General features: G+C 44.3%; 1 protein-coding gene across 1 annotated transcript in view; it reads left to right on the top strand.

The window, feature by feature from the left end:
• camta1a (calmodulin binding transcription activator 1a) overlaps positions 1 to 23,965 on the top strand; it is a 223,643-nt gene that overhangs the window by 5,348 nt on the left and 194,330 nt on the right. The window contains 1 exon segment of the mRNA XM_057042122.1: positions 6,021 to 6,124. Within this exon segment, the coding sequence (XP_056898102.1) occupies positions 6,021 to 6,124 (104 nt within the window).

Raw genomic sequence — 23,965 nt, forward strand, 5'->3', positions numbered from 1 at the left:
AGAAGGCGCTTTGTTTAGCGTGTGAGCAAAGGGGAGCGAGAGCTGGAGGGAGAGCGGGAGAGGGGGAGCGGAGGAGAGAGACCTCACCTCTGCTCTCCTTGAGATGGGAATTTTATGGATGGGTGAGCTTGGTGAGGGCTGGAAACACATAAAGAGTCATTTTCAGTTTGTTGCAGGCAGTTAAGCGTGTGTGCATGTTTGTTGAACTTCCAGTAAGAGGCCTGGGCTTTTCTCCTTTGGTCTTTTAGCTGTTTGACTCTCTGACGCTCCTCTCCAGTTATGCTATATTAGCTATATTAGCGTAACAACCTGGACTCACGGCACAGCCAGGGTTCACGCACGCATGTGACCTCTCCGCTTAGGCCCGACGAGACGACAATTCACTGTTTATTTCACGCTAACAACATCATGTCCTTTTCATTTTGACATTTACTTAAGTGACAGTGGCTCAACTGCTGTCCTTTTGACGCCCCTGATGCCGATTTATGCATCAATCCGGTGCAGAAACCCCCTCCTTTAGCCCCTGTGTAGAGTGAACACACACCTTTTCTTGCTAGAAGCCATGGAATATTGTCCTGGTTGCAGTTTGTAACACAGCTGCTCCACGGCGGAGTTCAGGCAGCAATCTCACTGTATGTAAGAGAGTTATCGAACAGGCTATAGGCCAAATGATAAAGATAATTGTTTTCTCGGTCCCGCGGTAACGCGCGGCCATTTCAAGCCCACATCCTTCCGTCCGTGTCCACATCATGAACCATCACGCTGCGTGGGGTCCGGTCCCTGGACTCTGGGCCAATCATTGTTATTGCTGCTGAGGAAATTTGACACTGCTTATATGGCCCTTTGTTGTAGTAAAGCTCAGTTCAAGATCTCCCACAAGCAGTGGAGAGTAAAGACTTTGGCCTAATCAATTGCTCTCTCCTCAACACTGGACAAGCTCCAGCGCCTCCTGAGTTCTCCCATCCTGGAACCATCGACGTAGATATTCAAGGCCAAATGATGGGGAAGCGTCTGGCTACACAGCAGAGACATGAAAAGGCGCCTTTCGTCACAGCCAATGAGGGTTTTTTCTGCATTCAAAGTTGATTGATTATGGTCCCGTTGCATCGAGAGCCCGCCCCCAGCCCTGCCCCCCCCCGCCACCACGTCGCCGCTGCACCTTGGCTGTTTCAACTCATCTCTGTTTTATTTGTTTCACACTTTTAACACCTTTGCTTCGCACGCTGCCTCCGATCTGCTGCTAAAGCATGGCACGCTCTCCACTTGTGAACTGTTTAATTGGGTAATTGTAAAATCTGCTGTGATTTCAACCGTTTTGTCACACAAATCTGCCAGCGGTGGAATCTTTCTGTTAACCCTTTATTGGTGTTTCCTGTCCTCTCCTGTTGATGTCATAGCTCTAAATCCTGATTTCTTTTTGACATGTTGGTGTGACGTCATGTGTGTTCTTGTTCTTGTTTATAGTAGCCGCAGATTCTGAGCCCAGTTGATGAAAAATGTCCGAGCTATGCTCATGGAGCTAAATTTGGAAGTAAACTCTCGGGAGATTTTTTTTTTTTGGGTCCAGCTCAGCGGATGGCTGCCATCCAACATAATGATAACAGACATCGCCACAGGCCTAATTCAGTTTCACAGCACTTCTTACTGGCCAGAGAATAGAGCCAAATGCTAATCCTGTAAAGTCCTCGTTCATTTCTGATTCTTCTCCCTTCTGTTTTAGGTGTAGTTACTAAAGAACGGGTACAGTTACATTGTTCTTCACATCGTTAAGCCATATTAGCCACTGAACTGTTGTGGAAAACGCTTGCATTCAAACTGTTACTTTGGATATGCACCGCCAGCAGCGATTTGCTGAATGATCCATAGCCAAAACATTAGCTTGCAATTTCTCCACAATGTGGGCACAGATTAAAAAGAAAAACTGTCACTCCCAGAGCGCTCCTGAGACAGAGACAGAAGAGAGAGAGAGTTTTTCGTTCAGGGCTCAGATATTGATTAAAGATTTGTTTTTGTCAGCCTTTCCAGTCTCATGACCCTTGCTAGCGTCTCTGGGGTGGGGCCGGAGCAAGCTAGCATGACAGATAACCCTAAATTCGGCCCAAGTGTTTGCTTAGCAGACAGGATGGGTAATAATCCAAACATCAGCGTGCACAAATATATATCTTTATAAGCCTTTGACACAGGGTGAGGTGAATTATGAAGGGCCACTCAGATGTCCTCTCCTCAGCTCACAAGTGGGCGGTAATGGCACCTGAAGGCTGCAGACCTGTAGCTACCGTGTAGAACAGAAGTCCTGCCTGTTTAGCCTTCCGTATGTGGGCTCCCTCGTCAGCTCCTGGACTGTAATTGGCTCCGGTGTGCCAGCTCAGCTCAGCAAATCCTCCTGCGTAACAAGTTCTGTATCAGCCTGTCTGGCACTTTAGTGTTTTACAACCAAACGGTCGTTTCTTCGGTATCCCTCTCTTGGCTAATGTACAAGCAAGTCATCAAACCTTCCTTTTGGACTGTGAAATATACAGGATGCATTTCTTTAAAAGGGAAGCCTACGGGAGGAAGAGACATATTCCCGTCTAGTCTTAGATTATGTTCCACACCTACACCTCCCCAACTACAGCCGAGCCTTTGCAGCTAATTTGATGTTATGCACTGATCAGATCAGACAACCTGATTAGAAAGAGCTTCTGTAAATCTAATCCAAATCTGGCAGCCACGATACTCACCTGTCGGCTGTTTACGGCTGACGCAGGAACCAGGGTGTAGATTTCCATGCCACAGCAAACAGATCTTTAATTAGCTTGAAACACTTTGCTGGAACGCTCTCTGTTCCTCCTTCACATTCTCAGAAGTGTCCACGTGGATAGAAACCCCAGACGTGGCCATTCATCTTTAGCTTTATTATAATTGAATTTATTTAACTTTAAGAATGAAAGCATTTCTAATAAATGCATCTGCCAGGTGATGCAGAGCAGCAGCCCTTGGAAGAATTTTGTTCTTGTTAAATTAAACCAAATAGATTTATTTATTGTATACAGTGCGGTGAATATTGTGCCTTAGATGTCTGTCTTTATCTTAGACGGCTCCAAATCCTCGCTCTCACGGACCGTGTGAGAGCGAGGATGTCAGCTGACGTCTGGCGTGCGCTCCGGTGACGCTCTGCCAGGCCGGTATCCGGCTCTTGCTTGTTTTGAGGCCCTTTGCCTTCAGTCCGTATCTCCAGTAAACGAGACACACGCTCAGTTGGACTCAGGTCAGGTGACTGACTTGGCTCGTTGGAACCGCTCTGGTTTGAAATAAACACCTCATCGGCTTTCTTGGTATATTTAGCATCGCTGTGGTCTAAATGTTAGCATAGAAAAGCCTCTCTGCCCTAAATTCAACACTGTTTGTCCATATTATTGAAGCTGAGAGTGAAGCTGTACTGTATGTTGGTTTGTTGTTCCATTGGAACCTTTAACAAGCCACCGCCACCAGGCTCCGATACGCACATGGATTAATGGATATGTGTGATTTTTAATCAGATTAACTTCTACAGCCTAAAATCAACCGAATCGACACTATTCTGCGCCTGTGCAGGAGGAATCAAAGAACAACGGACCTGTGGTGCAGTTATCACCGTAAGCTCGCGAAGCTTGTGGTTAAACGACACGTGAGCTTTTTTTGATGCCTTTTCAAGATGCCGTGCGCTGTATATCCCCCCCCTGGCAGAATGAACAGACAGACGCCCCAACGACAGATTTCTATCTCAACCAGCTCTTTGAGAGAATCCATAACATATTTGAGACATATCCCAATCCTGCTCCGTCTCCACGTGTCACAGGAGGCTACGCCGGTAGGCAGCGGTGAATCCCCAATAATCTGCGCCGCAACAAACTCGCCATATGTATCAGCTGCTGCTGCTGCTGTCGGCTGCAAACAGCAGATCTACAGAACAGATTTTGTGAGACGGGAGATGGCCCAGAATGCAGATCTGGGGGTTTGGGGCCTCTCCGTGTTTTGGAGTGGTTTTGTTTGGTGCTGAGGACACTTCCTGACCCTTTCAGTGGAAGGTGATGAATATTTCACAGACTGCAGCTTCTTGCTTTTTTAAAAGGATGTATAATTAAATCTACCAGGAGTTCACGGTCCTGTCTGTTCCAAAGCCATCAAAGATACCTGGGTCTTCTTCTATCAGGCCACCAACTGCTCCAACAGACTGTTGGATCAAGCCCTCTCATACAGATTACAGCCATGTTGTCTACATTAGCGCCCCTATATCTTAGGCTAATGGTTGGGTTAATGTATGGATGCATTCCTTTGTTCGTATGTGGGTCTGCAGCCAGGAACTGCTCGTTGGTTCTCCACCTGTCCTGCCAGCACCTGTTTCCCAGCCACTCTGGGCTCCGAGATGCCTGTAGCAGTGCATAAGGAGCTGGTATATGGAGCCCTGATTCAAAGCCACATCTAATACTGGTCTTTGCCCGTTTGACCACGTGAGAAGCCTTAAATTAGACATTAGCTTTAAAGAATTAAAGAATCCTTGAAAACATCTCTCCTTTTTACCACAGCGTTGGTCCGGCTGTCCAGTATGGAGCGATATAACGGCGCGACGTGACAATAAACTGTTAAAATCAATAACAATGACACAGAATTTAATGGAATAGGTTGACCTGACACGGTGGTGCTGATATCACAGGTAACTGGGTGATTATCGGCATCAATATCAGATCCGTGCATCCCTGAAGACGACGCTCGAAGCCACGTTTGTGCGTCTCTGGTAATTTACGTGTTTCTTTTTCGGTCGTGACGGTGTCAAACAACTCTAATGGTATCTGCGAGCAGATGCTGCTCGTGGTTCTTAATTGGGCGAAGCGAATGATTACGGAGACCTGCGCAGCTCATATAAAACAGTGTCTACATGCAGGATTATGGGTACAGATGGAACGGCAGCGTTGCAGCTACCTCTGCCTCCCTTTGGGAGGGATGTTCAACCTCACACATTAGGCTCTGCGGCATCCAGCCAGATCCATCTCTGTGGACCCACTGTGTTCATTCCCATTGAATTTTTCCATATGGAGATTTCTGAGCTGTAGCTGCCTTCCCACTGTGATTTGGAGGGCATGCTCTTGTTATATTCTCAGGATCAGGCTCACTGCTGACTTATTTGTTTTGACATTTAGGTGCTGTTTTTGCTTCGGTTGAACTTTTTCCCCTCTTCTTCCAAGGCGAGTGCAGACCTCCTCACCACCAGGAATCTCGACTCAGCACTCATATTCTCTGCCTTTACTTCCCTCAGTGTCCAACCATCCACTTTCACATCATTTCTCTTTAATTGCACTTTTCTGTCACCTTCAGTGAGTTGAAAGCACGGCGGCAGTCGTCATTGCTAATATTTTAACATCCCTCTCCCTCATTCAACACATATTGATGAGATTCTTGCATATTATCCCTGTTTTGGATGTAAAATGCTCTAAGAATGCAGGCAAAAAGCAACAGTATTATACTATAGATTTAAGTTTTTGCTTCAAACACCTTTCTTTTGTTCCCATCTAATCCATCCGCATGTTTTAGCGGAAATAATCAATCAATTCATGCACCAGGCCGCCGTTAAACCTCAGCGTTGCTCACGAACTGGTTGTCAAGGAGAAATTCTACCCTGAGTGACATACATTCCTGTGTAAGCGGCAGGAGCGGCAAATGTAATTATTTCCCTAAATAATGTGGCACATTCAAGCCTCCACACACACATTCCTGCACTAAATCCCTGTACACTATAAAATCACTCAAGGGTGTTTATTGTGTCTAAATAATGAATAGACACAGCTTTTACAAGATGACAGCGGGAAAAGAATTCTGATGAACTCCCCTGATAGAACACATTTCACAATAAAATGATTAAGCTGAGCGTAAAATGGTATGCGGACTTTATTCTTTTTTCTTTAATAAATTCAGTGGGGATGGTTATTTGACAGTCAGCATCCGTCTGAGGAGACGGAGGAAGACTCAGCTTGTGCTAAATATACCGTTTTGTCTTTATCTTGTAGATGAACATGGACATTTGAAAATATACCTGCCCAAGAAGCTGCTTGAATGTCTACCAAAATGCACCTCGCTGCCAAAGGAGAGACACCGGTGGAACACTAATGAGGTACGGCTTTATCGCCCCGGCTCATGCACTTTTTGTCTCTGTCCATGAGAAAAAGCTCCTTTCTTCAGGCCTTTTTTGCCTGCGTCCCCGTATGTCATGAACCATTATCTTTACTATGTGTGACCAGATCATTTCTATCGATCGGGCTGTATAAAATGGATTCTGTTCATGCTCATTTATATTTTATGCTCGTATTTGCTGCCAAAGCGGCTCTTTCGTAATCTCAACCCCAACACGCGTCTTTCATTTCCAGCCGCCTTTGTTATATTTCCAGAACTTTAATCACATTAACTTTTTTCTTCTCTGCAAATATTGGCGTAAAGAGCAGAAGTGTACATCTCTCAGTCAAACACAGACATTTCTCTCACCTTTATCGGAGTTTATCTGTTATTATTGGCCGACTCCGAGCGTCTTACATTCCATCTTTGTGTTGCAGTTGAAGTTTTGGTGCGCCGCTTTAATTTCCCTCTGGAAAATCAAATCGAATAACATTTTGCTTTCGTGAGAAGACGTCACACCTGATGCGCAGCGATATCTAATATTCCCGTATCAAGGACACGGGACCTTTCAGGTTTTTGGTTTTGTTCTTCTCAAAGAAAAAGGAGAATTGCTGCCAGCTACATCTGCAGCAACGGCCGTGTCCTGTAATTTCTCTCAGCTGCTTTTATTGGAAACACTTGATTTTCCTTTTTTTATTGTCTGCAACAGCCGATTTGACGTCTTGACAGTGCTATATTGTACTACGTCAATATCTGTCAGAATTAAACGCTAACCTGTTTTCTGAGCTTTCTGCTTTCTTTTCTAGGGAAAAAAGACGGTTAATTACACCTAAAGACGACAAAGCTTTAAATCTATATGCAGCAATAAGTCGGGCCTGCTTTAGATTAACTCCTTGTGGTCATAGAAATATAGTCGTCTGCGGTGATGAAAGTTAATTGACTGAGAAATATCCAGATGATAAGAAAGCAGACAGGCTTGTTTAAAGGAGCAGGGTTTGGCAGAGGGGTAATCAGTCACTGACATACAGTTAAATATTATTTCTTGGAAAATAAATGAAGGGATTAATTTATCAGTGGCAAAGGCACGGATCTGCCAACAGCCGACGAACTCGGGGGGTGTAAGGAATACCACATTTCCCTCTCTGTCCAAGTTTCCATCGCTTATATTTTTAGATTTTGCTCATAAGCTGAGCCCGAGTAGTGAAAAATGCATAAAGATTGTGTGTTTCTAATTGGCTGATGTTGTAACTCGTTTGCCCCGTTTGACCTGTATTGTGCTGCGAGCAGTTTAAATTAATTAACGCAGCTTTGAAATTGATCTCAAAACGTACGTCGAGGCATTCGGTGGGGATAAATGCTGTCGGCAGCCGTTGTTAGCATGTCTGGTCATTTATTACCAAATGTAATCATAAGAGACAGATTTCTGGGCTGCACTTTCCAGGACGTTTAAGGGTCTGGAAGGATGTTGGGGGTGGAAAAATGTGCACCAAAAAAAAAAAAAAGAAAAAAAGAAATTGGATTCAGGCGCTGCGGTGTGAATCCCAGTAATGTTGAGGATTGCAGGGAAGCCTTTCAGAAACTCAAGGACACGTCTTTTCTGCCTCCCCCACGCAGGTGAGAGTTTGTGTGCGTCATCGGTGGCTAACAGAAGGAAGAGGGTGTTGAGGAAGTTGTGTGAAAATGACATCAATTCAGACGCTCAACACACTTTTAGTTAAGGATGTTCCAGTGCTCTGACTGGATATAACTGGGAATGCTGTTTATCGCGGTCCAAACTGAGGAAATCCTAGAATACGCAGAGGCTACAGGATCATAAATGACCCTGGTGAGCTGCATGCAGCCCTTTAAAGTAGCAGTTGTTTAGACAGTTGGATGGTTCTAATCATCACTGTCACGGTCTTTGACTGGCTAATAGTCATTTGCTTCATGTTCGCCCTTTATTTCATGCGATATTTGCTGTAGATTTATTGTAGATTCTTGTGGGAGAAGGTTCTTTCTTTTTCTTGAAGTTGACTTTCCGCCTGGAAACTTTAATCTGGGGGGGGTGGGTGGCTTAGGTGCTGCTGGTGAGGTGAAGTGAAGCTAATACAAAACTCTTCATTTCTATTTCATTCTCATTATTCCCCCATGTTTCCTGAGAAGAAGGTGGGCAAGAATACATTTAGAGCATTTACTGGAAAATTAGAGGAACCAATCGATTGGAGATCCGGGGGAGGGGACGCCAGTTTAGAAGGTTGGCTGATACTCACGTCATTAGGGCAGGAGCGCAGCGCGAGCCGCGGATACGCTATCAGCCTTCAGAGAAGGACCAGGCGGTGGCCGGAAAATTAGGGAGAAAAATCCCCTTTTGTTTTTGTTGTTGACAAAAGTGCTTCATGAGCTGTTTTGTATGGGAGACATGATGAGAAAGGATGATTGCCCAGTGCGTCTGTTTGCACAAAGACTGGCAGAAAGTTTCTATTTACCCCCTCTTCCCCTCCCCCCCGTCGCTGCTCTTTCAGCCATTGATGTCAGCCTTGTCTCTGGGATGAAACAGAATTCCTCTCCGCTCTGCAGCACTATTGTCCGCTGGCTTCTCTGGCACAATGACCTCCATTTTGCCAGACATTTCGGTCGAGATTAGAATCTTTTTAAAGGAGGACGTCTCACGTAGGAGCGGCTTTAGGGTTATATCCCTGTCAAGATCAAACAGAGTCAGCTTTATATTTGGCTGTGCTGGGACCAAGGTTGCAATACTCCACGTGTGCTGCGAAACGGCAAATTTATTTTAATTCTGCTCTCAAGATGGACTTGTCACACTTTAGTTTCCTTTAGAGTGCCAATTCTGCCGGAGCATTATTATAGGATTGAGTAGAAGTCTACCACCCACTGGGATTTTACCAGTCAAAGGAAATAGCTGATTTTATTTATGGTAGGCCATTATGGTATTCAGTTTGAGCTCCCCTCCCTTAATAATGTATAACTGGAGCTGCTCTCACAGGCTCCAGTTTGAATGACAGTGTTTAGGATTTGCTACGTGAGGACAAAAGACAGGTAAGTTTTCCCTCTAGGGCATGTGCAGCTTTGCCCTGTAATAAAGAGACAATCATTAAAATAAAGCGCTGCTAGAGATATTGTAAAAGAAAAACATTTCATTTTCACTCTGACTATTAATGAGCATAATGAATGAACACGAAAGAACACTCGCTTAAAGGGACCTTTAAAGTTGCAGCTATCAGTATAGTACAGTTCTGCCTGTCATTAACCTCTTGAAAACGTATCTTCTATATTCAACAACACGCTGAATTCGACGCCTGGATGTTTACCTGCTTGTCGACCTTGACGGCATCCAACGAGTGCTCATTATGAAGTTTTAATGAACATTCCTATTGCAGAAGTGACGGGGGAAGTGACAGAGTGGTTGGGGGTCCGGGGGCCTGAGCCGCTGTGACGCTCCGAGCCTTTAACGAAGGGCCCGACGTTCCGCTCGTACCGCCAGCGTTCGCTCTCAACTTAGAATGAACTGCAAGAGCGCATCAGCTCAGGCCCACACTGGACGGCTACACACTTAATGCCCCCGTTGTCAGGAATAATCCCGTCCGCCTCGCGTCTCAGGCTGCCGGCAGCAGCGGCAGCGGCAGCGCTGCGTGGCACCTGTACGCATCATGCCGCCACTCAGCACCGAGCAGAGGCACCGAGGAAGGCAGTGGACTGGTGACAGGCAGGGAGGCAGCATTAAAGGCCCCGACAAATGACTCCGGAGGTACGATAAAGCTCAGAGACTGGCAGCAACACGAGAAGATAGGCGTGTGAAGCGTAATCGTTCACTGCTTATCTCACAAGCATAATTTCAGTTAACCCACTGTGCTTCTCTGATCCTTCCACTTTGATTCCGCATCGCCTTGAATAAAATTATAGGCTCGCGAAGCTTGTTTTTAGCCCATTTTTTTGCAGTTTTTCACCACACATCGTGAACAACCTGGCAATTAACTATTTAATCACTAAATATTATTAAAATATAGCACGCTGACGTCCGACATGTAATTAAAGGCCCTCAGTCTTTATGTTTAGGTGGTTTCGTATGGATCACTCCCTTTATAAACAGATGTATTAACGTGCTATTTGATAGCACGCTTGACATTCTGATATTAGGAAGACATATGGCTGTTTTCTCTATGGGGATGTGAACATAAAGCACAATATGAAATAGCCTATATTTATAAAGCAGCCCCACATGTTCAGCTGTCCTGATATCTGTAACTGTGGCAGCAAATCAGACCTCATCAGGTGTTTACGCGGACATCAGTCTTTGAGACGTCCAGCTGATCGAACACCAGGTTGAGGTTGATTAAATGTTTATCTTTATGCGTCTCTGCGGAGAGTAATTAAAATGAATTCTACCGATTGCAGATGTTTACTTGAATGTTTGCTAATTTCTCTGGGGCAGCCAGCAGAAGTAAAAGGTCATGTTTTTCCGTATCTTCGCATGTTTGTTTATTTGTGCGCTGTTGTTGCTTTTCTTTTTAATATTCTGGGTAGGTGCACAGTGTTTATGCCATTTATTCAGTGGATTCGCATACAGCAGAGGAGGTGCAGGCTAACTGGTGTGCATCTTTAAAAACTGAAGGTTTGTGCTCTTCCTTTCAGCACTGATTCAAGGTTTCTATGTCAAAAGACTTTGACACAATTTGTTCTGACTGTGGGTTGATGACTTGCGTAATAACACTTTCTCCGTGCTGCTTTTTTCACCTTAATTACACTTTTCCAATAGATATACTTCATGTTTTTTTTCCCTTTAACATTTGGCAGCTGAGAGTAAAAGGCAGGAAGATGAGGAATCGGCGGAGTTCCTCTGGATGGCTGACTTCATAGCAACTTCCACCGAGCTTGCCGATTGCTAGTGTTGTAGCTTACTGTGAAGTGTCAATTGCACGTCTGTGTTGGAGGGAGCAGCCGTAATAGGAATCTACCGTTCAGGTCATTCAGGGGGGTCCTGCGTGCGATGGGGACCCTTATCTTTCTCCTCTGGATGTGCACATCAAAGCGGGGGTCCTCAGTATTCTCTAAAGACTGAGGCATCCACTAAAAATTGCATGACCTCTATTGTAGCAGATACAGGTCACTCCACCTCCTGTGGGAAGCCTCTAAATTGAACCCAGCTTGTGTCTTCGATTTCTTTCCCGCTCTCTCTTCCTCTGGTTTCCCTTCCTTTCCTCTTATCTTCTTTCCCTCTTTTCCCTCATGTGTTCACTGAGCTGCAAAGCTATTCGGCGTACAGACAGAAAGATTTCTACCTTTCCCTCTGAATTGCCAGGTCAGGATTTTTCTGCGCGGAACCATTTTTGTAATGGAGTTTAGCTTTATTTGGTAGATAAGGGAAAATGAGATCTGCATTTGATGTGCGCCTGTGCTTCAATAAACTGTTCCCCAGACAGAGGATGATCCTGTATGATCGAGTACCTCTGTTTTGCCTGCCTTGAGTGGGATTGAATGGCAATAGTCCATAAAATGTGATTTTCCTGATTGGGATCCAAGTAAATTCCTCCTGAAAGTTCAGATATGTTCTGTATCTATTTGTTTCTTAATCGTTGTGCACAGTTGAGCTTTTGTCAGAGGAGAAACAAGAATTGAGATGCCATTTTTTTCCCCGTTGAGGGAGTGAGGTGCCGCTATCCTAAATAAATTCATTTTCGTCCATGTTCTCATTTACCTTGTCTATTCCCCTTTTTAATTCTTTGGATAATTCCCCTCAGCAAAGAGCTTACAATTTATTTATAATCTACTGTCTAAATTTAATGTCTCTCGTGGTTTCCAGCAACAACTTGCGACCATTTAAATGGAGAGAAAACCAGAGGATGTGAGGTGCTCGCCGAGAAAACGTGTATCTCAGAAAACGCGTAATTAAATGGAAATTCATCTCTACAGACAGAAGAAGACAGAAATATGCATAAAATAGTGCAAACAAAATTAATGCCAGCTTCACTTTTGTCAGTCGTACTCAGTGGAATACAAAAAAGTGTTTTAACATTCTGTCAGAAGGGTGTCAGGTGATTGCGGCGTCCACGAAGGCTGCTGCTGCCACTGATAAGCCCAGAACGACTCCATTGAAAGTGAATTTTGCATATTTTCTCTGATAGTGTTTTGCTCATGACCAGAGCCGTGTCGTTCGGAGAGTGTCCTCGGGACTGTCACCTTTACCACGACGCAACTTAGGTTGACTTTGTAAACAGCTGCTAAAGGCAGGTTGGTGCTCGTGGCTACGTCCTGCTATGCTACGCTGTGATATGATATGAGCGCGCTTCTAAAGCCCAACTGCCCCTAATCGTTAATGTAGGAATGCGTGTAATTAGTTATTTGTCCTGATTAGCAGGAGAGCGGTCGATAATGCGCCAGGCTAACATGAGACACAGGCCAACTGTGCAACTCTCGCTTCGGCTCGGTCGTATTGAGGAGTCCTGTCCTTATGCTTTTGTTGTCCAATTTTAGCTGGTCTAAGTTGTTTCTCAACGCTTGGCGTAGCTCAGTATTTGTTCGGCTCTGCTGCTCGTCCCATTTTCGCTGAGGTCAAACAACGGTGCTGGTCAGCAGAAGAACGCGGTGCTTCCTATTGTTTTTGTGAGGGGCGCGAAAGTGGTGAAAGTGGCCACTTCAGTTATTCCTCTGAGAAAAGTGCTTCTTTTTTTTTTTTGGAGTATCAAAAGCAGCGCATCCTTTCCTCAGTACAGAATCTCAGGTGCCGCAGAATGGAGCTAAAGTGGGAAGATGCTCCGCCTGGCACCGGACGGAGGTGTCTGCCTGACTCAGAGTGGATGTTTTACAGACCTTGTCCAGGAAATCCCTTTGACTGTTGTCGGCGCTCACTAAGAGGCCCGGCGTTCGGCAGCCACATGGGTTCTTGTGAAGCATCCTTCCTTTTCTATCTCTCTGTTCTGCCTCTCTGTTGCTCCCCCTCTTGTTGTGTGTTGGACTTTGATCTCCAAAGGTCCTTGAGAGTGAGTGGGCCAGCAACAACAGCAGGCCGGGATCCTCAGCGGGCCTGTTTGGATCGCAGCCCACCGTGCCCTCTTCTATGTGTCTGATGGACAGCTTCAGGCGTGGCACTGCCTCCATAGCTGTGCAGCATCAAGCCTTCATCTGGTTAAACTTTCCCTCATTGTCAAAGACAGGGAACAAAACCGGAGACATCGATGACCTCGATTGTCAGGAGCGCGCACTTCCTTGAAAATGCAAACATTTTCTTTCGTGTTTGTCCTTTTATGTCGTTCGGGGCCATATGTTCATGCTGTACGTCGCTCTGCTGAAGTTTGTTCGGCTGAGAAAACTCCAGGCGTCTAATGTGCTGCTCAGAACCTTGGAAATTGGACACCGCCGGAGCCACAGCTGACTGGACTCACGTGTGCATTCTGCAAACATGGATGAGGAACCGTCAAATCAGAGATGTTCACGTTTGAAATGTGAATCAAGTAACGGTTCAAAGGCACACTTCTAACCATAGTGATTATAGAAACTGATATAACTGACCATCAAAGCCATGACATGTTTAAGCACTGTTCCATTTTGAAAATTGAAGGATAACAGGGTTAAAATGAATATACACCGGCCGTGTTCCGATGCTAGCAGGCCTGAAGCGTTCCCGACTGGAGGACCTCCACGTTAATGCTTATTTCTTACTGGTTGAACTTGCTGAACTGGAATCATAACTGGGCAGTGAGCAGACCGACTTTGATTGGCTGTTTCCCTGTGAGGCAAGCAAGTACAAAAGTCATGGATTGGACATGTTAGCGAGCTACATAAAAGGTCAATTCTGAAGCAACCTTGGAACTGGCAGGTCTTTCATTTTGAAAATACACTGCAGTCACGGACACAGGGGACTGGGATAGAAATGGTGAGCATTAACCCTGCTTTGTTTACATTTAATATCTACATAGATCCTGGCTTCTACCCTAATGGAGCATTTGCATATATGCAAAACACGCATGTTTATCGCCGACTGTCTTATCAGCCTGATTTCAGACCGGATATGTTTTCACCAGTTGCTGGATTCAGCCTTTATTAACGTGACACCAACACGGGTCACCCTGACCGTTGAGGTTACACTGGAATAATCTGTTGCAGTGAATCACGGCTCCAAGAATATTTACTTGAAGTTCTTTGTTTTGATCTTATCAAAGCTGCCCATTCAGGCAGCATATAGGATTCTGGTCCAGCAGGACTCAGACGCCCTTATGGTTGCATGTCCTTGAGCTCTTTTCTCTTCGAGATGTTTACACATCAATAAAACTGGCTGAATTTGTGAAATAAAGCTGACAAAGACATAATGATCCATCCCACAGGTCCTAGAATCAGGACTAAGCAAGTTCTTCAAACCCTTCGAAGCACAACAAAAGTTGCAGAATAAAGAAGCCCTCTGTAGGTTTGTGTTCCGGTGCTCTTTCTTTAAAACCCTCATTTCCATCACAAATGTATGAAAAGGAACAATTTAGAGGACAAAACTATTTTAGTTTTTTTTTTTTTTAACGAGAGACGCGGCAAACTTTAAGGAAACTCGAGCCTGAAAACTGATGTGTGACAGCAGATTGAGGTGTTTAATTTATACGCTCATCTCTGCCCATTGATTAGATTCTTTACTAATGCTTTTTTCTGTCTTCTGTAAGTGATATGTAGCTTAGCTGAAAAGTGCATCTGTCAGGGGAAGGTAATTGAGTTGCTGCAGGGTGTTGATTGGGATGAGGTGGTACAGACTGCAGGTAGTGTATATGCTGTGTGCTGATACTTCATGATCTATAGAGGCAAGGGTGGGGTGGGGGTGGGGGGGTAGAACTTAACCTTATCATTGGTTTGAATGGGTTTTTAATAAAATATATGCTGGATTGGATTTCTCTAACAATCTTCTAATGCAGACATGTTGTTTAGTGTGGTAATGTATTAGTTGTGTGGTTTAAAATCCGAGATATACTTGATTTTATCTACTGGGACACCATAACAGCTCTCCTCACTTCACCCAGTGAGGAGAGGCTGCGGTTCGGCCCCTTCCTCCCTTCAGGTGTTGACGTTTAAGTGAAAGACGGCAGCATCGGCTGTCCTCTGTGAGCCTAAAAGGTTGAAGTGTCAACACAGTGCCTTTCAAGAATCCATAAATACCCGTCCTCCTCCCCTCTCTTCTCCTCAACCAACCTGGCCTTTCCTTTAACAGAACCTGGAAGCACCATTGAAATTCTGCTCTGCCTTTGTAAATCTCTGTTGATGAGGCCGCGTGGACTCATCGAGGCTCTGTTTTCCCACTTCAGAATCAAGCTAGACGCTGCATAAAGAAAGAGCAGCGGAAAGGCCTCCGTTGTCTCAGAAAACTACCACGGCTGCATGACGCGAAGGACCTTTATTGCGTTTCCCATATTGTCTTCTGTGTTGTATGTATGGCTGAACAAAGCATACTAATTGCAAACTCCTCAGCAGCTCTGTCATTTCTGACAGCCTTTTCTGCAGAATGGTCGCAGCTCTTTTGCAGCATGATGCCGTTCCAGCGCTCGCAGTGTGAAAAACGTCTACCATGGAAACATATTTTTTTCCCAGTGTAACACATTTCCCCTTTAACGCCAATGATTCCCGTTGAAATTACAAAAAGTTTTCTGTTGCGTTATTCATGTTTATGTCTTGGCTTCCGCATTGCTTATACATCTCTAGAAACTTCAGACGAATCCAAATCCTGATTCAGAGCCACACTGTCCTGCATTTAAACAGAGAAAAGTCCCCCCCGAGTGTCTCTTAACCAACAGAAAACTCACTCTGTGCCTCTGGTCTCTGGTGAGGAAATATTTTGGATCCGTCTTGATTCCTCTCTGCCGAGTCATCGTTGTGACCTTTAAGAAGAACATTTGTATCGAGTGCCCGAGTATCCTATGTTGCATGTGAATTGATCATAAGAGGGAGAGATACGTTCCAGTAAGACTTTCCGTAATGTGCATGTGCAGCGTGTGTGTGTGCGCGCGTGCGTGCGTGTGTGTGTGTGTCTGAGGGTGCAGTGTTAGGATTAGGTCAATATTATATTAGCATTGCCATCACATTTTCCACAGCTCCATGAATAATGTAGGATTTAGACATCCCTTCATATAAATACAGCCCATTATTGCAATCTCCTTACATAAGACAGTTGCTTCCAGATTTGATCAACATTATTACCCGGCGTTGCCAAATGGCGAACTTAAGTTGTTGTCAGAAGAGATAGACCCCTCTCAGTAAAGAAAGTGGTGTTATTGTGACCTTGTTGGAGGCAATCAATGGCCTTTATCTCCCCCAATGCATAATAAATCCTACCAAAGAGTTGTTCCACACATCCTTGTAATGTATTGACCTGCACTGCCAGCATTTATCAAGTCGACTTTCCAGCTAAATTATTTAGGTTTTGAGCTCAGACCATACTTAGTCAGCGGCGACTGGACCGAGTTTGGCCTGCCAGCTTAGATTGATGTGCGCAGAAAGTGAAAAAAAATGGTGGGGAATTTAACTTTTGTGAAGTCGCTCAGGCAGAGAAACTGAATTTAAACGTTATATCTCTTTACTACCTGTAAATAAATGCAGGGCAACCTAAAAAAAAAAAAAAAGCAATTCCGGCTTTCATGAGAGAGGTCAAATATCAAGGTCAGTCACCGTGGGTGTCTGTGGTCGGAGCTGCTGCCCGCAAAACTCAAACCAGATTGTTCAAAGAATCAGACCTTGATCTTGTGACTTTTGATTGGTCTTTCTTATCTCAGACCCAAACTACCGTCTCTTAGATGGGCACAATATGTCAAACCTGGCCTAAAGATAAGGGAAGCCTCAGACAGCAGTTTGCCCTGTATTAGACACACTCCCTCAACTATATTTTTATGTTTTTCATGCTTGGTTATTTACTGTCCAATTGCCACAGCGCCTCAAGCCTCCGGATTCAACACGAGAGTTGCTGCTGTCAAAAATTGCTTTCATCCATTGGAGGAAACTATAGATTTCAGCTAGAATTGAAGCATCAAAAGCACATTTATGTCTAAATAAGTGATTTAATGATTGACGCCACAGCAGCGTTTTCTCTTCATGTCTTTAGTCCTGTTGGTAGAGATGCTGTTATCTAATCTAGCACTTATAAAGCTTTGCCTTTTAGAAAGAGATGCGTGTGTCTATTTTGCTCCAGTCCCTCTTTATTTGATATTTTAAATAAATCTTGTAAGATTGCCGATGACTTTGACTAATCTCCGCATGAATGCTAAGCAAGTTGAAGGGGTTCGCCGGCTGTTAGGCCAAACCTCGATGCAAAATCTTCTTTCCAATCTTATTTCCCAGGATGAAAGTGGAAATTGTTCCAACAGGCTGATCAAAGCGGTGCATCGCTGCTATAAAGAAACACCAGGAAACCTCACGGAGCGATTCTATGTGCGGAGGGCACTGAGCAATACAAATCACGTTTCTACATAATCTTTATGTAAACATTTGCTCGGGGGTGTTCTCTCCCTGCCGCTGTGGATGATGATGATGATGATGATGATGATGATGATGATGATGATGATGATGATGATGATGATGTGGTCTTCACGACTAAACCCAGGAAAACAGTGTCCTGGTGTTCTTGGCTTTTTCAACTTGCTCTAATAAACCTGCTACATTTAGATTAGTATTGGGAAACCACATTAATAATGGTCAAGGACACTTAAATTGCCTAAAATTACCTTTTGAGGGATATTCTTTGGATTAATTGATTGGTAAATTATTAAAGAGATTATTTATTTACAGAGACCTGTGGTCTTCACAGGTAATATTGTATAAAATGTAATGTAATAAATTACCAGCGTCACCTTTATTTGGAGAACCCCAGAAATTAAGGCTGTCTCTGTGGGGCTACCAATCTTTGTGAGATAGAGGCGAGTCATGCATACAGATTTGGCTGGAAATGATCACATTGCTTCTCAAATCTGCATAAACATGAAAATACCACTGCTACGTCCACTGGGTTTTTCAAGATTTCATTACCAATAATAGCTAAGGGAAGCTTAAGGTTTCGGCCTTCGGTATTAGCTAACGTCAATGTCAGATTAAACAAAACAAGCAGTAAAGAAGAAAGGGATGTGCAGAGTCACAGCATAAAGAACTCCACTGAGCTGCTGCTAGTGGGCCCACAAACCTGTTAGCACAACATGCTATCTGCTGCCAGGGTGCTGACATGATGGCTTTTCCAGTGAGCGAGCAGCGCTGCCAGTTGTGTCTGGCTGGAATAGGGCTGATGCTGTAGAAAGGTGGGGAGAGTGAGACTATACTGCGTTATAAATGCCCCTGTCATGCACTTATATCAAATCGCTCCGGCACAATAAAGAGCTGGCGTGAGCGCTCGGGGTATTTTTCATCACACACATATTCAGAGGTTTGATCCAGGAGGTCAGTGTTACACACGCAGCACGTTCATGCTAGCGGGTTTGTGCAATGGTGTTTATTGCGACGGCTGTCGCAGATAAATGTGTGATTAGAATTCATTATCTGAGGGGTTATGGGGATGAGGCGATGAAATCCCTGCATCTCAACGCTCTTACATTTATCACGGTGTTCATGGCTGTGCAGATGCCTAATGGATGACGGATTTTACTGGCATTAACCAAATAAGCATTATTAGCATATATTAGCTTCAAAACACACAGCCATTGTGTTACATCACATTTGTTGTGACAATTGTTTTCCAAAAGAAATGGGCGCGTGAAGAGACCAGCGCTGGTGAACCTTTGATTTAAAAGGCACAGCCACCTGCATTGTAACGCAGCCACAGCAGCTTGTGCAGATGATGATGAAGTTTCCAGGGAGCGAATGATAATCTTGACACTGCGTGCTCCTGACTCACTGAGCCGTGCCGTATAGATATGTGTTGCTTCAAGATTGGGAGGGAGATTTCTCATCTACACTTCCTGTGGTGCCTTGTGCTTTAGGGGAGCAGCTATGTAAATAATGAATGCCTGTGGGTGTGAAACATGCACAGATAACCTTCAAGACAGGTGCGGATCAGCGCCTTCACATTCCCTGATAGGATTAAGGTTAAATTCTACAGAAACCTCTCAGTGAAAAAATGACAAATGTAGCCAGTGTGAAGGTTACATCAGGTACATACTGTAACATTCAGCTGATAAGGACAGGTAGAGGTAATCATGGGGTGGGGGGGGTCCGTAATCTGATGAGAACAGTAACGGGGCTGGTATTCAGCATTTAGCTGAACCAGAATGAACTTTACAATCGTTTTCCTAAAATCCAAAAAGTCATCGGGTCACTTAAAAAGTGGGTTTTCATAAAAAGCAAAACGTTGCTGCGCAAATAAACAACATTACTGACATTTTCTCCGGAGAGGAAAAGTCATCGAGCATATGTTGACATCCGTGAGAGAGGAAAATAACGCGTTTTATTCCGTCTGATGTCCCATCTGTCCACAAAGGAGCAGGCGCCCAACAGCAGGCTTCTGCTGTTTGCTTTTAACACGTCAAACACGTCATGTAGGAAAAGACAAAAGATGTCCCTCAATCCCCTCATCTCCCAGACACGGCGTTTAAAACGGCATCGCAGATTAAGAGGAGGAATCACACAAATACACCTGAGAGTGAAAACCAGCAGGAATTACCCCGCAATTACAACCCACGGCAGCTCTGTTCGGCTCTGACGAACACTTCAAAGTTGTTAGATGGATCTGATGGAACTGGAAATTAGTGCCCTGGCTTCTTGAGAGATACACCTGAAGTAATAACTCATTACACTCAAGTAATTAGCATAAACAGCTGTAACACAATGACCCCTATTCATCAAAGATATTAGTAAGTGCGTCTCTCTGCCCATCCATCTGTCTGTCGGTCTAAACCGTTATTATTCCGTTAACCACCCAACACACTGTATTGTTGTTTTGGCATTGCCTGAAGGTCAGCGTCTGATGATGTCCATCTGTCTTTGATTGTTATCCCCCGTCAGCAAAATGTTTGCAGTCGGAGTCGGAATGAGAAAAGGGAGAGACGGCGAGGAGACAAGGGGGTTTAGGGTGTCATTGTTAAGCCCGGCTCCTGGCCCGTCCTGAAGGACAGTTAAAACTAAAGTCCTAACCAAGCTTAGTGAGAGGGGAGGAAGTTAATCCCTCATCCTCAGGCAGGTGAATCACAAAGGCTAAACACATACACAGAAAGTCCAACCAGGGGAGGAAGTCGGGATAATTGAAGTCTGCTAAGAAATAAGCATGCGCGCCCTTAGGGGAGGTCAGCTGTACTTTGTGATTTCAGTGCTTAAAGTTATCAATGTAAAAGAGATGCAGGTTTCAGTGGCCAGCCTTTTAACTTGTGTTTATTGCTACCCAGCCTGGGAATTCCAGAGTATTCAGGTGGAAGAGTAGCTCAGGAACATGTTTGGCTTTATGTAAAACTGTTTTGGGAGGAAGGGATGCTGGCGCCCGGGGCGCCCGACAGCGGTCACGCGTGCGTATATATTTTTCATTCCCACTGCAAATCTTTGCTGACCAAGGGAGGAGGAAGGATGGGCTATCATTTTCTGTTCTACTAATCATTCATGACACCGTCCGTCGCCTCTACAAGGTGCCTCTGTCTTTGTCTGTCCCCAATCCCCCCAGCAACAAAATGACCAATGTCAAATTGAATCCAGAAAGGCGGATTTTAAACGGAAAGATAAGGGGGCAGATATGCCTTAATCATCATTTACTCTTGATTAGAAAATCAATGGCCTTTGATGCCAGAGTGCATGTCTGCCTTTGGAGTTAAGAGTGTGACAATGACAATGTGGACTGGAAAATTGCCCTTTTTAGGAGCTACCTTCTCTTTGTTGTTTGGAGCCTCATTCACGTAACACAGTGAAAAGTCTCCTCTATCACATAATGTCTGCCTGTCAAAGAAATGACTTTTTCTCTCACTCCTGTGTGAAATGTTGTAAAAGAAATCCCTGGCAGCTTAGCAGGCATGGAGAATTTCTTAATTTGTAAAGCTGATTTCCGCCTGTTTTCTCTCCTTAGAATATTGTGGAGCTTCTCTCCGTCGGAGGTGCTTTCACGAATGAGAAATACAGTCGTGGCTTAGTTCTCTGTACCACCGTTCTGATAGAATTTGGACTTAATAATCTGATGAAGAGGACGGAGTGGAAAACAAGGGTCGACTAGGGGGTAATTAATTAGCTTGCGTCACACTGTGTTACTTCCTGTGTTTTACCAGCTCTTCATATTGATCCTGTTTTATCTGCTGTTGCAATAATCCTGCAGAAATATGGATGAGGTCTGGCTGGGGGGGATGCGCTGCTCTGTATGTTGCATATGAGAAAAACGTTGTCGTGATATTGTTCCTCGGTTACAATTTTCATCATTTATTTTCTAGAGTTGGATTTTCTGGTACTTCTGGTCCAGATTAAGGGTCAAGGGATTTCATTTTTGCTTCCGCCTGCAACACAGGGAGAGAGGTGTCCCAAAGGGTCAGACCTGTAACAGTTTACCAACTATTATATTGCTACCTTCTTACCAAAAATTAAAACCACTCATGGACATGAGGAAAGAAGCAATGGCATTGAACTCTGGATTTTACTGCCACACTTGATCAAAGGAACAGGAAGGTCCAGCCTCGAGTTTTAATGAGTTTAATTATTGTTTTGTGCCGCCTGGGATGGAACGATAGAACAAATCTTCTTATTTTTGACTGTGAGTGCGATAATACATGTAATCTAACCCCCACTTGGTGCATTATTTTATTAAAAAAAGAGCCATTGTCTCATTAATCGTGACAGATCACTTTCTGGAGGAATTGCAGACTGTATTAGCAGTAATACATGAATTCACATCCCACACCACACCCTGTCACCACTGCTGATATTGTCAGATAAGACATTTAAAGCCTATATTACCCTGAGCTGCGAGGAGCCTTTGCAGTTTTGTCCTTGACGCGCTTCACTTGCTTTTGCACTGAATAACGGTGTAATTTTAACAGAATTATGTAGCCATAACAACCATCCCAGCAAGGGTACATGCTATTGTGTCAGTCACAGTTGTTAAAAGTGAAATAGTGACTTACACTCCCTCAGGAATCGCCACATCACTCATACATGAGTGATGTAGCTTTCATTTTACCCACGATGGCATTGTTTCTTTTTGGGCCCTACGAGCAGATTACCGAACGTAAAGAACCTCCATTCTTGCTTTCAGTACAACGTAAATCAGCAATATAACACGGATTGGCTCGTGCTTGTCCTCTACTTATTCGTGTCCTGTAATCACACGATGCGTCCTCACCTGCAGTTGTGACGTTCGACCCCCCCCCCTCCTGCAGGCTCTGGCGTGCGCTCATTAGGATTTTGCTTTTCTGGGGAACACGCTGTCACACACCGGTCCAGCTAACACACCACGCTCGCAGCATGGCGCTGTGTTTAGCTATTTCAACCCCGCTGTGTGAAGGTAATGACTGCAGGTGTGTGCGGAAACCACTTGTTGGCACGAGAAGATCCAAGCAGGAGACAAACAAACATTGTGGTGCTTTTCGTTTTTCATTCTGAATTACGGCAGTTTTACACCTCCTGGAATTGTTGGAGTCCCACCTGCAACTTTTCCCCCTGCCTGATTGCCCACATTATATCCAGACTCCTATTTCCACAGCTTATTTCTTGAATGAGGATATCTGTAATTGTACATTGATAACAAACATGATAAACATGCCCCGTGACGTCCCTGAGCTCTCCTACCTGTGTATCGAGCAGAGATAAGACCATCACGACCATGACAAGGCCCCGTCCTGCTCCGCCATGATGCTTCTATTGCTCCAAGTGTCTTTTTGCTCCAAGGGCCAAAAACAATATGCTGTAAATTGTACTATGGCCTCTTCAGGTTGATATGCTGCCTGCAAACGCGATGTGATTGGGTATCGATTCACAGCGCACAACGCTAAAATTGCCTGCCTCGTGGCCCCCAACGCCAATAGTGACAGCTTCGAGACAGGACGGGAGGAGCGAGGTGTCACGGGTGTGTGTCTTGGAGAGGATATCTTCTCTCTGCTCTCTGATCTCCTCCCCAGAGATGGGAGAGACACGGTCACCCTACTGCCTTGCTTTATCATATAATACTTGTACAGCAGCCTAATGTGCCTCAGAAGCTCACTTTCCTTTTCATTTGGCATTTGGAGACCTCATTATAGGAAAAGGCACAAAGAAAACTTGTAAAACACCCTCTTTTCATTAAAATGGCAGTGTTATTTGGAAATGGGTTTTTTTATTAATCTGTTACAGCACTAAACAAAGTTGGGCTGCCTTTCTTCTTTTCAGCGCTGACACGCCACGGTCAATCCGTATTCAGAATTAAAAACATGCCCTGGATCCTGTTGGAGCCAAATAATGGAAGAGAAATTGCTTGTGTAATGAATAAATGGCAAATAATCCAAACCAACAATTAAGTCTACGTGTAATATGCAAAATACTCGCGCGCTATCGGCTTCAGCGAGGTGTCCAGCTAAAAGAAATCCAAAGCATTTTTAATAGTGGGAATCTTAAACACAGGCTTATTAAAATACAAATGACTTAGCTTTTTCTTTCTGTCAGTGCTGGTTGTGGTAAATGTCACCAGCATTCCTACTTCCATTAGAGGGGGTCCTGTGAAACATATGTTGTATTTACCATTTAAAGAAACACCACTTCATGCTGGTCTTCAGTCTCCTTGTTTAAAAATAGTACTTTCCGATGCTAGCAATGGATATTTTTCTAATAAATGAATAACCATAGCAAAGAAGTGTTTTCAAACTTTCATCGTCTGGCTGAATTTATTGTAACAATTTAAATTGATCTAAAACCAATCAAAGTTCATGCACACATCAGGCTTAAATCACAAAAAAATCCTGCAGAGGACACGACA

The sequence above is a fragment of the Takifugu flavidus genome, chromosome 8, assembly GCF_003711565.1.
Source record: "Takifugu flavidus isolate HTHZ2018 chromosome 8, ASM371156v2, whole genome shotgun sequence".
Lineage (NCBI taxonomy): Eukaryota > Metazoa > Chordata > Actinopteri > Tetraodontiformes > Tetraodontidae > Takifugu > Takifugu flavidus.